Source organism: Dinoponera quadriceps, unplaced genomic scaffold, assembly GCF_001313825.1.
Source record: "Dinoponera quadriceps isolate SergipeBrazil2010 unplaced genomic scaffold, ASM131382v1 scaffold37, whole genome shotgun sequence".
Lineage (NCBI taxonomy): Eukaryota > Metazoa > Arthropoda > Insecta > Hymenoptera > Formicidae > Dinoponera > Dinoponera quadriceps.
The window spans coordinates 1,836,409-1,850,307 of NW_014554446.1; the positions used below are offsets into that span (position 1 = coordinate 1,836,409).

The 13,899-nt window shown below is 50.9% G+C and overlaps 2 protein-coding genes across 2 annotated transcripts in view; one reads left to right on the top strand and one right to left on the bottom strand.

The window, feature by feature from the left end:
- The window catches only part of LOC106749033 (homeobox protein goosecoid), an 8,493-nt gene extending 1,271 nt beyond the window's left edge, over positions 1 to 7,222 (top strand). Inside the window, exons 2-3 of the mRNA XM_014628075.1 lie at positions 1,872 to 2,161; positions 6,961 to 7,222. Coding sequence (XP_014483561.1) covers positions 1,872 to 2,161; positions 6,961 to 7,173 — 503 coding nt within the window. The 3' untranslated portion in view covers positions 7,174 to 7,222. The remainder of the gene's footprint in view (positions 1 to 1,871; positions 2,162 to 6,960) is intronic.
- Positions 7,223 to 8,463: 1,241 nt separating this feature from the next.
- LOC106748781 lies at positions 8,464 to 12,991 on the bottom strand. Its single transcript, XM_014627647.1, has 4 exons — positions 12,839 to 12,991; positions 11,222 to 11,568; positions 8,654 to 10,171; positions 8,464 to 8,467 (listed from the first exon to the last, which is right to left on the bottom strand). The coding sequence occupies exons 1-4, from the start codon at positions 12,989 to 12,991 to the stop codon at positions 8,464 to 8,466; spliced, it is 2,022 nt and encodes a 673-aa protein (XP_014483133.1).
- Between the last annotated feature and the right edge of the window lie 908 nt (positions 12,992 to 13,899).

Sequence of the window (13,899 nt, forward strand, 5' to 3'; positions counted from 1 at the left end):
CCCCCCCCTCCCCAGAATTTTTCTCGCACGATGGACGCGGCTGATATTTCGGGTGTTGTTCGTCGTCGACTCGTGATGTTCGGGGAAACCTGTAAAAGTTGAGCGAGCGACGTCCTCCTTGCTGCCTCTCGCCTGATGAATCTCGCCGATTTCCTTCCCTTCCCGCAAATCGATGCTTTCCTCTTTGTCAATCGACCGAAATCACTCGTCGCAACAGGAGCTTCCCCCGTCCGAGCGAATCCTCGTCTACGCTTTTCTTTCCTTTTTTCTTTTTCGAAATTGCCTCGTCGCGGACCCGGGAGACAGTTTTAACAGTTTACGTAGCAAAAATGTAAGACCCCGAGTGAAACCCTCGAGAGACTCGGCGCGCGAGACGCGCCAAAATTTCTTTTATGCCCGCCGGAGGCTTTAGGTACTTCTCCCTCAAGGGCCGCGCACTTTCGCATTGGGGATACGCGAGATGAAATCCGCAATCCGTTTCGATCATGCATGAACGATCTAGCTCCTTCGGCAATCCCGCCGGAAGACGGAGGTGGAAGAGGAAACATTCAAAATACGCGAGAAAGAGAGAGAGAGAGAGAGAGAGAGAGAAAGCGCCGAGAATGAAAAGCAGAAATTTTTACCGTCCCCACATTTTCGTACGCAACGTCGCGTTTAAGCAGCTTTCTTCGAGATTTTAAAGTAAAACGTCCCAAGGGACGGGGGTGGGCGACCTTTTTATCCTAAATATCGCGCGAATGGGGTCGCGCCGTCGGTCGGCTGGCTCGAATTATAGCACTGCATTTGCCTTCGGTTTCGTCGCGAGACTTTCGCGCGTCTCAAACGAAACGATCGTCGCAGCCGTGTAGACCTATTCTGTAATTTATAACGACAGTGAGTCGTTACGCTGTAACTGCTCAGGCACAATAATTGCGCAGGCCGTTGAACAGCCAAACGCATTACGATTCTGGAGGAAACGAAATTTCCGGTTGCGCGAGCCAAATCTGCTTCGTGAGAGCCGAAAATCTCCGGTTTCCTTCGGCCAGAACGCGTTCGGTCGTTCGTTAGATCGGCTCGTCATAGCTGAGGAAACGCTGAGAAAAATGCACGTGAAATTTATCCGCGGGGCGCAAAGTTCGCTCCCGTAAAATAAGGTTTATATTCCCGCGAAGTGAAATCTTGCGTCTTCCGCGAGGTACTCTTTTCAAGTACCCTTTTCTCAATGTCGAAACTTCGGTCCTCTTCCTTACAACGTTCGATCACCCACTCGTCTCGTAACAAAGTGCTAAAAGTGCAGCTTCATTCAGCTACGGTGAAAAATGTGTTTGGTCGAATCTACTTGACTGAAGGGAACGGAATCTCCGATTACGAGGATCGAGTTTGATTCGCGAGAAGTGACGATTTTGCTTCACTAAGACACCTTTGGTTGTCCGCCATTGTCCAGGCCAGATCCAACGGAAAAGTCATTTTTCAGTGTATAAAGAACAGTTTCGTCAGGCGGACTCGATCAGATTCATCTTTCAGCGCGTTGCGAAAATTCGACGCGAGCCCGCCGCGCACGTCGTCGCTCGGGGATTGCAACGAATCGAGTTACGGCGCGATCGTAGCAATTATCCCGGTGTTACGATCGATCCGCGGATCCCCCTCTCTCCCTCCCTCTAATGTTGTAATCGCGAACGTCGACGTTTGAATCTTTAATGCGACGTGAAACGTTTAATCGCGTCGCCGACGCGATGAATTCGCGTGGTGGTGGTAGTGGTGGTGGTGTTGTTGTTTAACAAGCGTCGCTGTACTACGTAAGAGGATGTTAAAAAAAGAAAGAAGAAGGAAGGAGAAACACACAGTCGAATGAAATGAAATTAATCTCGCCCCCGTCATTCGGACATTTTCAGCCGCCGCATATCCAGGACTCTATCCGGGAGGATACGTGGCCGCGATGGCTGCCGCCGGTGTCTCTCTTCACGGACAGCCGGCCTTCTACCACGCCGGCCACCATTATCAAATCAATCCCAACAACCCGGGAATGGGCCCGATGGCGAAGAGGAAACGTCGCCACCGGACGATATTTACCGAGGAGCAACTGGAGCAATTAGAGGCGACCTTCGACAAGACGCACTACCCCGACGTGCTGCTGCGAGAACAATTGGCGCTCCAAGTTGATCTTAAGGAAGAGAGGATCGAGGTTAGCCGAATTTCTTACCTTGTCTGCCTTTTTGCGTTTTATCCTGCCGGGTTTATCTCTGCCCCGGCCGGATTAGAAATTCAATTCTCGACGTTGCCCGATAATCCCGAATTCGAGCGTCGACGTTCCGACGGTGTGTGTGTGTGTGTGTGTGTTTCTCGCTCGCCCAATTAAACGTCTCAGTAATCAAGCCTAGCGCAATAGAGAGAGAGAGGATTAAAGTCCTGTCAGAACGAGGGGGGAGAGTAAAGTCGCGCGGTTCGGTCGTTAAAATCGAAGCCGGGGATACTCGGCGCTGCGCCGTCGTCATTGGCTGCGTTCGGAAGAAACGGTTGTATAATGATTCATTAACTCGTCAACGTAATTTGGTCTAAGTTTGAGGATTTGACCTGACAAGGCCTAATAATCGCTAATAAGTCGCCAATAAGAACGCTCACTGATCGCTTGTATTTCCCGAACGCAGCTACTGATCAAAGCGATATTAATCACCCTTCTCGCGCACCGAGAGAAAATTATTTGATGTATTGTGCAACTATAATCATCGTGCAGGGAGAGAATTATAATCGGGAGAACCATTTATCAAGTAAGCGTGAGCAAAGCGTGGTCGGCGACGACAACCTTACACGCACGGTGAAAAGTTTTTTCCGCGTCACATACGGTCCACCCGAATTTTCCGCGTTGCTCGAACGAGGTGATCATGCAAATTCAACGTATTTGTGTACTTTTCCTAACGTGAAGCCTATGTTGAAGTAACATGAAAATTTCGGCGGGCCGTTTATAGCAGAAAATTTTTTACCGCCCACCCACCACTTTTGTAGTTAGAACCATGAAAGGGATGTAATTGAGGCCGATAATAACTGTAATTCCTCTCGGTGCGTGCGATTTAAATCGTAACGTGTAACCGGGTAATGTGTTGATATCACGAGAAGGAAGAGAAGCGGGAAAGAACGTATCGACGAGCCGGATGTGACTCGTCCCGCGCGACTTCTCGAGGCGGAGAGACGGCGCTACCGTTCGCGGGCGCGTCGCCGACGTAACGGCGGACTCAGGTTGCCCCCCCTCTCCCCGTCCGATGACAAATTACTTTCTCGAGCCGTGAACGGAATATCGGGTTTCGGATTGACAAACATTGACCAGCCGGATGGCTCCGCAACGCACAATTTGTAATGTCGGCAAACTGCGCGCTCGCGCGATCCTACGGGTCGGGATGGAACGCGCGCGGGCTCCGCGCGCGTGTTTGCCGTCCTAATGCATAAAAGCCCATAATATTTTAACGCGTTCATTAAAATTTACCGCGGCGGGTATTTATCGGGCCGAGGCCCGACTTGAGCTAACAAGTTGCACGCTAGATTAAAAGCTTTAGCGATAATGTGTTTACTTCAATTATACATACGATCGCGCGAGGGAGCGCCTCCTCTCTCTCTCTCTCTTTCACGCACACACACACACATATTCTCTCATTCCCTCTCTCTCTTTCTCTATGGGCGCATACGTGCGTCGAGTTACGCGCGTCGTGCAATTTATAATCTGAAGTGTACTCCAGCGGCCGGCGGGAGCAAATTTTGCGCGTCACGCTAATTTCGTATGAATTTACCTTCCGATTAATGCCGCGGCCTCATTGTGTCGCCGATCGAGCGTTAATTTTTTGTTCCTCCCACCTCGGTAATCGGCAATCTGTCGTTTTTCCGCCGACCCGTGACTCGCGACTTCATTGCGGGCTTGTGACCGCGCTTGGTACATCGCGCAGCGTGTAATCGCTCCGCGATTTCCACATCACGCTGTGGAAAGAATAGGCGTTTCCCGGACAAACCGCATGAATTATCTGACGCATCGGTGTTCTTTAAATTCCTTGCAGCGTGTCGCTCGAAATCCGAGTTTTCACTCGAAGCGATAGTGAAAATTCGCGAGAGTGAATGTTTCACTCGAGCTCAGAGTGATTCCCGCAAAGTGCGTTGCGAAACGGTGGAATAAATCAGATATATTCTTCGGTTTCGAGTGAAATTTGAGAAAAAATGAATTCTCCGCTCCGAATCGTCGAGTGAAATCTCGTGCGAAACGAGCGAAAAGTAGCGGTATTTTCGCCCGAAGCGACAGTGAAAATGCTATCATTCAAAATCGAGAGAGTGAATGTTTCACTCGGGCTTAAAGTGGATCCCGACTCCGTATGAGCGCGCGTTTCAATCGATTAGAGCAAATATATTCCCGTGACGGTGAAATACATCAGATTCACTCTTCAATTACAAAGTGAAAATTTCACTCGACAATTTCCAGAGTGGAAAATTCACTTTATGTGAGCGAAAAACCAATTCAAATTTGAGTGGCTCAGCGATCAGTTTGCTTTTCGAGTGAGATTTCATTTTTCAAGAAATTTCGAAAATACCTCCGTACGAATGAAAAATCACTCGAATCCTCGAGTGACTGCCCGGCTGTCACTTTACGTTGCGAGCGGAATTTCACCTCGAGAAATTCAGAAGGTATTGTTCGCGGGATATTTCGATAAAACGCTTCGCGTTCCTACAAAGAGCTCTGCTTTCGGGTCGATGACTTGAATCAATATTGGCGATTTCGCGAGTTCGGCCGAGTGTTTCGGCTCTCAACGCCTAATTGGGTTATGCGCGACGCCCCCGAAATGCAGGTTCGAAATTCGCGAGCACATCAAGATTACGCCGATTTCCGTGGATTCGGTTTACTTTAGTCATTGGCAGTTTAAGCGATAAGAACACAGCTCGATTGAACGGAGAAAAATAAATTTGTTGTCGCAGCGAAACCACATCGTTGCATACTGCATACACTGAGAAAAAATATTAAACAATTTATTTGTAACGTATAAAATTTACTTCACATAAATAAATCTTATTTTTCTGCAAAATAAATGTGTTATCCCACGAATAAATTTTTAAGTACCTTTTTTTTTAACGAACTTCTCTTTAGGATACATTAATTTGCCGTTAGTAAATAACAATATATGGTGTTTTTCCACATTTACTAATTTCCTCTTACAGTAAAGTAACTTGTAGATTCGGCAAAATATATCCAGCGAGTGGCAATTAGTCTCTCTTAATAAATCGTTTCGCTGTCCACACAGTGACCGATAGATTTCCCTGCGACAGCATAAAATTTGCCGCGTCAGCAAATCATTTCTCTCCGTGCGCTGACGCGATCGTCTCTTGGACGTCATCAGTGCAAATAATATAGCACATTAGTATGTTCAGCTTTACATAATTACACCCTCCTCCCCTCATAAAATTATTATTATTATTATTAGTACGCAAATGCGAAAAACGGTCGATTCGAGACACGCGCTGCGCCGGGGAATCAGACGTGCGAGACGAAATTACGTGAGAGAGAGCGTCGTAAAAGTTAGACTTGGAACCCCCGGAGTTAAAAGTAACCCCTTGTCCGACGAAATCCCGGTCGACGACTCCGTCGAGCAATCGCGGGACTCTAAAAATCATTGACACTCGCGTGGGACCACCCGCGTCGCGTCGGCTCCGCCAAAGAGAGTCCCCCTTCAGTCTCGAGAGTGTTTAAAGACTGGAACAACACATACCTGGAGACCCGGCCGCCTCGACCGGTGCGAGAGTCACGGTGTTTGCACAGAATTAGTGGAATAGCGACTCTCTCTCTCTCTCTTTCTCTCTCTCTCGGTGGAAACACCGAGCGGTGGAAACGTGGGAGTAGGAGTCGCACGGGAAAGGACAAAGAAAAAGCAGCTCGGGAAAACCGAGAAGGCACGCTGTTTCGTGGACTCTCACGATCGCGTCGACTCGACGACTCGACAAATCCCGCAAACAGACGAACGACTCGGGGAACTACCGCTGCCTTCGCGTTTTGGCAGCGAAAGCTCGAGTCCTCGGTAAATTGCTTAAAGAGCAATAACGGAAAATCAGCGGGAACGAAAAGTCCGCAATTTTTTACGCTAACGTATTAACGATACACACCAAAAAGAGGATTTGGTAACAATTATCAAGATTTGGTTAAATGGTTTTAACTAAATTGTTTGGTTACAGCGACCAAATCATTTAGTACCACATATTGTATATAGTATATCGTACTGAATAATTTGATTGCAGCTAATTAAACAATTTAGCTGAAACTACTTAACCAAATCTAGATAATTGTTACCGGATCCTTTTTTCGGCGTGGAATGCACGCGGCACAGAGTAGGGGCAATCATGCGAATTAATGAGTAAATCCAATTAAAGCGCGTAAAAGAGAGCGAAAAATTATTTAAATTGCATCCGATCGATACGTGACACCTTTCTCTCTCTCTCCCTCTCTTCCATAGACGGAAGACATAATCGTTACGACTGGCCGATTGAATTTCACGTTTCGCGACGCCAAGAGTTTCGACGATGCAGCGATCTCGGATCTGTCGTTCCGCAGGAGAGCTCTTCAAAGTGAACGAGGGTTAAGCTATTACAATAGCTAATGCGGCAAAACGAACGTCGGCCAGGGGTGTAGATATTGATTGTCGGTTTTCATTCGGATTGATTCGGACAGGCGTGAAGGACCGATGCGTGGCCCAACGGGCGCGGTAGGAACCCGTGTTTGATCTCTCTCACGTTTTTTCGTACTTCGTTAGGTAATTCGTTCCCGCGCGTGTGTGTAATACGCGTCGGTGTGCGTCTCGCAATTACGAGTGAATGCGTTTCGCGATCGTCGAGCGATTATTTATCGGTGCCGGCGATCGTAGCGAGAAGAGTCAAAGATCAGAATCCCGGAAAGTCTGAGTCTACAAGATGTCTCTCTCTCTCTCTCTCTCTCTTTCACAGTGCCGAATCGCTCCTTTGTTGCAGGTGTGGTTCAAGAATCGTCGCGCCAAGTGGCGGAAGCAGAAGCGGGAGGAGCAAGATCGTCTGCGGAAGCTGCAACTGGAGCAACGTCAGCGCAACGACGACGGCGGCGGCGCCGCGGCGACGGTGATGGTGAGCGATCGTTTGAGCCTGAGCAGGCAGCAGCAACAGAAACTCGAGCAGGATACGGACAGCTCCGATCTCGAGGTGGCGTAGTCGGGGCCACGGCGAGATGAGTCGCGAATCCTTCCATCGGCAGCCGACGGGCAGGAGGAGGAGACACAGGGGGAGGCGAGCCGAGGTGCTTTCGCGCTCTTATCGACGACGGGGCATGTATATATATATACGTAATTCAGCTGTAAATATTATTGTAAATATGAGTAACGATGGATGTGTACAATACCGAAAATAAATTATTGCATCGGAGTACTCGACCGAGAGTGGCGACACGACGTTTGACATCTCCCTTCGCGCGATGTCGCATCTGAGATGAGGGAAGGGTCGATGCGTTTTTACAATACTTCGGTTGCAAAAGTGAAGTCACGACGGGACAAAAGTCGAATTTATCGAGCCCTTTCCGAATTTTCCGGGATTTTCAATCCGACGATCCGCTCACTCGCGTTGATCTTCGAATCTCAGCCGAATACGGCGAAACCTCCTCGTTACGCGAACACTTCGCTCAACGCTTCCCACGGCGCGGCGAAGTGTCTGTGTTTAAACCGCGAGAAAATTTAAATCCCGCGACACTACTGTCGCGCGCTTATTGTTATTCCTGGCGCGCAACCCGGTTTTGCGACAATATTTTCTTATTGAAATCGCTTCGCTGTTGTGGAAAATACATTCTCGTTTATATAAACGTTTACACGCGGCTCCGATTCCTCCGCGCATAAATATTAAAGCCCCGTCGATCGTTTAGGAATTTCAAAATGCTCGCTGTTGGGAGGCAAACTCACGCTCGGGACCGACCTACCGTACGCACGATGTAGGGGGATTCAGAGTCAGTTGTTGAACAAGAAACAGTTGCTCATGCGCACACGGAACAAAAATTACTATTAATTCGAGCGATTCTATATATGCGACAGTTCTGTTAAAAATATCGCATTCTTGTTATCCCCGATATGTAAACCAATATAAAACCTAATATAAGGATATCGCTTCTATGAAAAAATTCTATAAAGTTCCGTTAAGAATTTCATATTCTTGCTATTCGGGAATAATGTTCATCAATTGGTAGGGAAATATATTGAATAGTGGAAGAACGTTATCTTCAAACCGGAAATTCGATTGAAGATATCGTTCTTCCTGTATCCGATATTTTTCCTCACAATTCGCAACAAAATCGTCCTTGAGTAATAAGAACAATAATAAGAATATGATGTTTCCGGTGCAACCATGTAGGGAATTTCTTCGCGCGAGCTAGATTAATTTTCATCAGTTTTCAAGATTACATTGCGCGGGAAAATGAATCGGCTCTCACGGCTAAAAACTCCGTCTGGCGGCTAAATGTCATCTGTATCACACGGACAGTCAAGTTTTAGCTGTGAGAGCTAATTCTCGCTTTCTGGGTTGGCGCAAAAAATTAATTTCGTCCCCGCTCTTCTACTTCCGCCTCCCCGCGGTTCTGTTCTTCCGCTCGTCAGCGGCGCGCGTTCTTCTCCCGAGCCTCCTCGGCCTCGCTTTCGCGCGACAATCAAACGCAGAAGCCGGCGCTTCGACGACCTTGAGGATCTCCACGGGGTTGAGGGTGAATCGGCTGCGGTCGGATGAGCCGACGGTCGCCACCAGCATCGTGAGGAATTTACGGAACGACGTGGCTCTCATCAGGTACGGCGCGCCGTGGCCGTACTTGAAGAGCGGCGGGCCGAAGGAGTTGACGTCGCACATGTAGTAAGCGCCGCAGAACTTGAAGAGGCCGAGGCAGGCGGTCTCGCAGGTGAGGACGGCGAACAGGTGGTCGGCGAACGTGCGTTCGAGCGAGCGCCACAGACACTCGTCCGACTTGGCGTACAGTCTGCCGGGGACGGCCGGCAACATCCGGGCCTCGAACACGGTCCCGCCTATCTCGAAGCGGTCGCTCAGGTACCGGCAGCTCACGTGCGCGTACTCGCCGGTCTTCCCTTCGGCCTCGAGCTTGCTGCGCGCGTAATACCGGTCCCCGCACATTACGATCACGTCGAGGATCTTCGGGCCCCAGTACTCGGGCGCCGTGATCCTCGTCATGCCGGCGCACACCACGTAGCAGGCGTACGTCTGCATACCGCGATTCGCTCGCTCGAACATGCCGTCGGTCACGTGTATCTGGCCCCAAAGCGAGAAGAGCCGGTTGAATTCCTCGACGTAGTAGTGATGCCACCTCTCTTTGCCGCTCGGACGCCGCTTCCGGCCGCTGGCCGGACACCTGCTCCACGTCACCGGGAAGCGCTTCAGCCACGTGACCTTTTCCCTCGTGTCCCGGGTGCCGTCGTCGTCCGTTCGATCCGTCAGCTCGCCGTCGCTGACGTCGAGAGGATCCGACGGGCACTCGTCGACTCTTCCTGACGGCCTCGGGCCGCGCTGCAGCAGCTTCAGGTTGTGCAGCTGACAGCAGTGGAAGGTCACGTGGAAGATCTGAATGTCGAAGACGTCCCTCTGAGATTGTCGAGCCGGGTCCGTTGGCGCGTAGGCCCTCAGTAAGAGGATCATCAAGTGCCTCCGCAAAGAGTCCCTGGAGCAGAACTTGACGATGCAGGCGCGGCCCTCGTCGTCCCAGAAGCCGTACTTGTCGCAGCGATACGGGTTGTAGAGGTACCAGAAGAGGCCGTCCTGCCAGAAGGCCAGGGAGAACCTGCTCGTGCGGAGGACGCAGTTGCGGTAGCGCGCGGCCAGCAGGTCGAACCACTCCTCGATCCGCCGCGTGTCCTCGTGCACCGGCGCGCTCGCCGGCTCCGTGATCTTCCGGCAGCCGAGCTCCACCCGGACCTTAAGCGGGTCCTTCCTCGGCAACGCGATCTGCTTCTTCAACTCGCTCTCCTCGTACTTCCCGTCGACCTCTCGCGCCACCGGCACGTCCCTCATCTCCTGAATCAGCTCGAGCTCGACGCTGTACTTGTAGTTGTACACGACCACGTCGTCGAAGCGTTGCCTCCTCCTCACGTTGATCGCGCCGACGTGGGTGTAAAGCGTCCAGGCGTGGTCGTAGATGTAATCGATATTGGCGCCCCACGCGTACTTGTATCTTGGGCGCGAGAATGTGCGAAATAACGTCAAGTCGCGGAATCGACCCGGTCTTCCTCGCGAGAGAGGAGCCGAGGACGACGAGACTCTTTCGTTTTGTTGACGGCCGCTCCCGTGACTCGGTTCCTCGGGGGAACGTAGTACACGGAAGAGAGAGTCGGTCTCCACGGCTGAGAATCAGCTGTCCGTATGGTACAACTGAAATTTCATCAGACCGGACCTAGTTTTCGGCTGTGACAGGTGATTCTGTTTTTCCCGTGCACGATTATAGTCATAGGAATTAACCGCCACAGCGAAAAATTCAGTCTGGTAATTAAATCGCAGTTGTATTACATACAACTGAAAGTAGTAGCGGCTGGGTTTTTAGCTAATGGGAGCTAATTCTTTCTTTTCCGTGCGCGTGTTGTTCTTTTTTCAACGCACTTGCTTCGTACGGGAAAGAAGATTAACTTCGGTAGCTGAATTAGTCGCGACATATGGACACCTGAAACTTCAGCAGCGCGAGCAATTTTAATCGCTGCACTGGCGAACTCTCTTGTCGCCGCGGCATACGTATTATAGTAAGTGACATTTGCGATTTCAGTTCCTACGGGTAATTTATTCCCCGAGCGGAAACAAGAGGAAGAAAGGGAAGGAGGAACTAAGAACTCGGGTTAAGCGTAAACAGAGGAAGCTTCGACTCCTGCACAACCGGAATCTCTTATCCTTTCGCTTGCTTCCCCTTCGAATAAGTCTCGGGTAAAAATAAGCGAAATGAAAAGGAGAAAAAGACGTAAACGAAGAAAGATTAAAGTAGAACTGAATTAACTCGAATCAACGTTAAACTTGTCGAAATACATCGAGCTTGAAACACGGTCGCTTCGATACTTCCACGGAGAAAGAAAAAGGAAATTAGCTTCCGTAGGCAAAAAAATTCGCTGTCCGTGCTTGTGTAATACGGCCGAAATTTAGTCGGCAAAGCCGAAGATTGAGTCCGGTGGTGAAATTTCAGCTGCGTTGTACGGAGAGCGAATTCCTTTTTCCCCTGCGGTCTCGAGGCGCGTCTCGATACCTGAGCTGAGTTTTCGCCAAGAGAGCGACGAGCGCTTGATACAGGCAGAACTTCCACGTGTTCCTGCGTTCCCGCAGCGGGCTCAGTTCCGGCAGATGCATGCCCTTCAGCCCGCGCAGCACCACGTTGGCGTACACGCACTTGCCGTAAGGGCCGTCGGTCGCCAACTCTACGACAACGTAATCACCGTCCACGAGGCCGGGACGCTCGCCGGCTGCGCGATCCACCATCAAATCCGACTTCGGCGTCGGACACGGCACCGGCGCTCGAACGTGGCCCAGCTCTTTGCGACCGGCAAGATCGCTCCTGTGCTGCCGCAGGAGAAGCTCTTCCTCCTCCTCGTCGACCTGCGGCTCGCAAGGGAACGTATCCCTCCTCTTCCCTCTCTTCGCCCGCAGCTCGCCGAGCAAATCTCGCGTAGTGCACGGCCAAACACCGGGCCATTCTCCACTTCCGATTCTCGGCAATAGCTTCCCCCGTCTTCGAAGTAGGTTCGCCTAGCCGGGAGATCGTGAATCCACTCACGTGTCGCGATCTCTCCATCGCTCCGCCGCGCGGCCGTCCTGATCGGTGACGTCGGAAGCGAGTAAATGTGTCCGAAAATTCTCGCGAGGCACGTCGAAGTGAAGAGAGACGTGTCCGTAAAATGATACTAAAATGATACAATGCACGGTTGCCGATTCTTAGAGCGAATGGGAAATTTTCGGAATATTTCACTGACACGCTCAATCGATCGCAACTGTCGTTTTACGGAGATGCCATTTTAATTCGACGAATTTCGCAAGAATTTCCGGCATACGTTCTCTCATTTCTGACGTCATCGAGCAAGACGAGGGAATTCAGAGACTGTAATTAAGGACGTCGCCGAATCTGTGCTTTCGCAAGGACGCGAACGAAGAAGACCGGTCGTCCGAGCGCGATCGAATCGCAGCTATTCGAGCTATTCGAACGGAAGGTCGTGATCGTCGGGTCCTCCGACTAACCGATTGCCTCGACCTCACGCTCCTCCAGATCGGCGTTCTCCTGTATCGATCCGGCCAGACGGGTGTCCCCCGACGACCGGATCGAAAGCCGCCGAGCGGAAAGCACCTCCGGGAAGGAGGCATCTTGTCGGCGGTTCTCGCAAGAGACAGTCTCGGGACATCGGCCGGCGCCTTCTCCGGCTTGCTCCGTAATTCCGCGTATCTACGCGAGTTGAATATTATAGTCTTCTTAGAAGCTTTCTAGTCTCGATTTCACTGGATTTGTATTGACGCAAATATAACTTGCACTCAATTTCAGATTAAACATTTAATTAATATAGTATTCTCTCTTATACGCGAGAACATCTGTTCTTGATTTCAAACTATTTCCTTTCTGCGCGGACCGACCTCCGATTTCAACCTCTAATTGCGAGCTTGTTTCATTCCGATTGGTCGACATTCAACCTTCGATATGCGATCTCAATGCAATCTCAATCTTCACTGCTTAGTCTGATACGAACTTAAGTGGGGATCGCGAGAGAAGAAGAGACGCTCCTTACGATTTCATGTAGACGCGCCAGAGCTCTCCCTCGCGGGCGCGCCTCTCGCTCACGCATCTCTCCATCCGGAATCTCCTCTTCCTCCTCTTTCGCACTCTTCCCTCGATCTCATCTCGCGCCGCGTCATCGCCGGACACGGCGTCTCCGGCGCTTTCGTACTTGGCGGTAGCGTCGTCGTCGGTTGTCGCGTCCGTCGTGACGTCCCCCGCGATTTCGCTCGTCACCGTCTCATCCTCGGTCTGATCCATGCCGGCCGGGGATCCCCAGCTTCGCCTCGATCAGGACGATCTCACGAGGCGATTTATATGCCGGCCGTGTAACATTGTGCGGGCGAAGAGTTCTTGGAAGAATCGTGAGTGTGAGAGAGAAAAACGAAGAAGGGAGAGAGAGAGAGAGAGAGATTTGTAACGTGTCTTAGCGTTCTTCGATCAGTGTGATAAGAAATCGGGCACGTTGCGTCGATGGCGCAGGAGAGATCGGCGCGTTCGAACAATCGTGAATAATTATTAACGACGCGACGCGACGAGGCGGGCGCACTTGCACGTTGACAATTTTCACCTAACCCCCGAAATGCGTAAACGCTCGCTTTGCGACGCACCAAATGAACGTCCAAATGAACGTCGTCTGCACGGAGGGTACGTTCGATTATTCGCCGCCGCAGCTAGCAGAGAGAGAGAGAGAGAGATTACAAGTGTACAGATTACATACAATTCAAATTGATTCGATTCGCGTTTTGAGACGCGGGAGTGGCGCGAATAAAAGCTCACGGCGCACCGTAATTATGAATTCGCGATAACCGCCGTGCGCGATCCGCCGGCTACTACGGGGATGATTGTTTTTCCTCGGTGCTCCACGGCGGAATTCCATCGCGGAGCGGTTTCGCCATTCACCGGTGGTAATCCGAATTCGAAGCGGCGGCAAGGGAGGGGGGGAGGAGAGGCAAACACTCGAGATAGGGAAACAGAAAGAGGGAGGGAGGGAGACAGCGGTCGGTTCGAATTTGTATAGGCCCTCGCAAGACCATAGCGGGACAGGCTCCTCGAACGCGGATGGCTTCCTGAAGCTGAAAAAATACAGGCCCGCGGCGGCGGTGAGAAGGGGGGAGAGGGGGGGGGGCGCTCCGTCGATTTACCGCGTTTCGTTCTACGATTTTGTA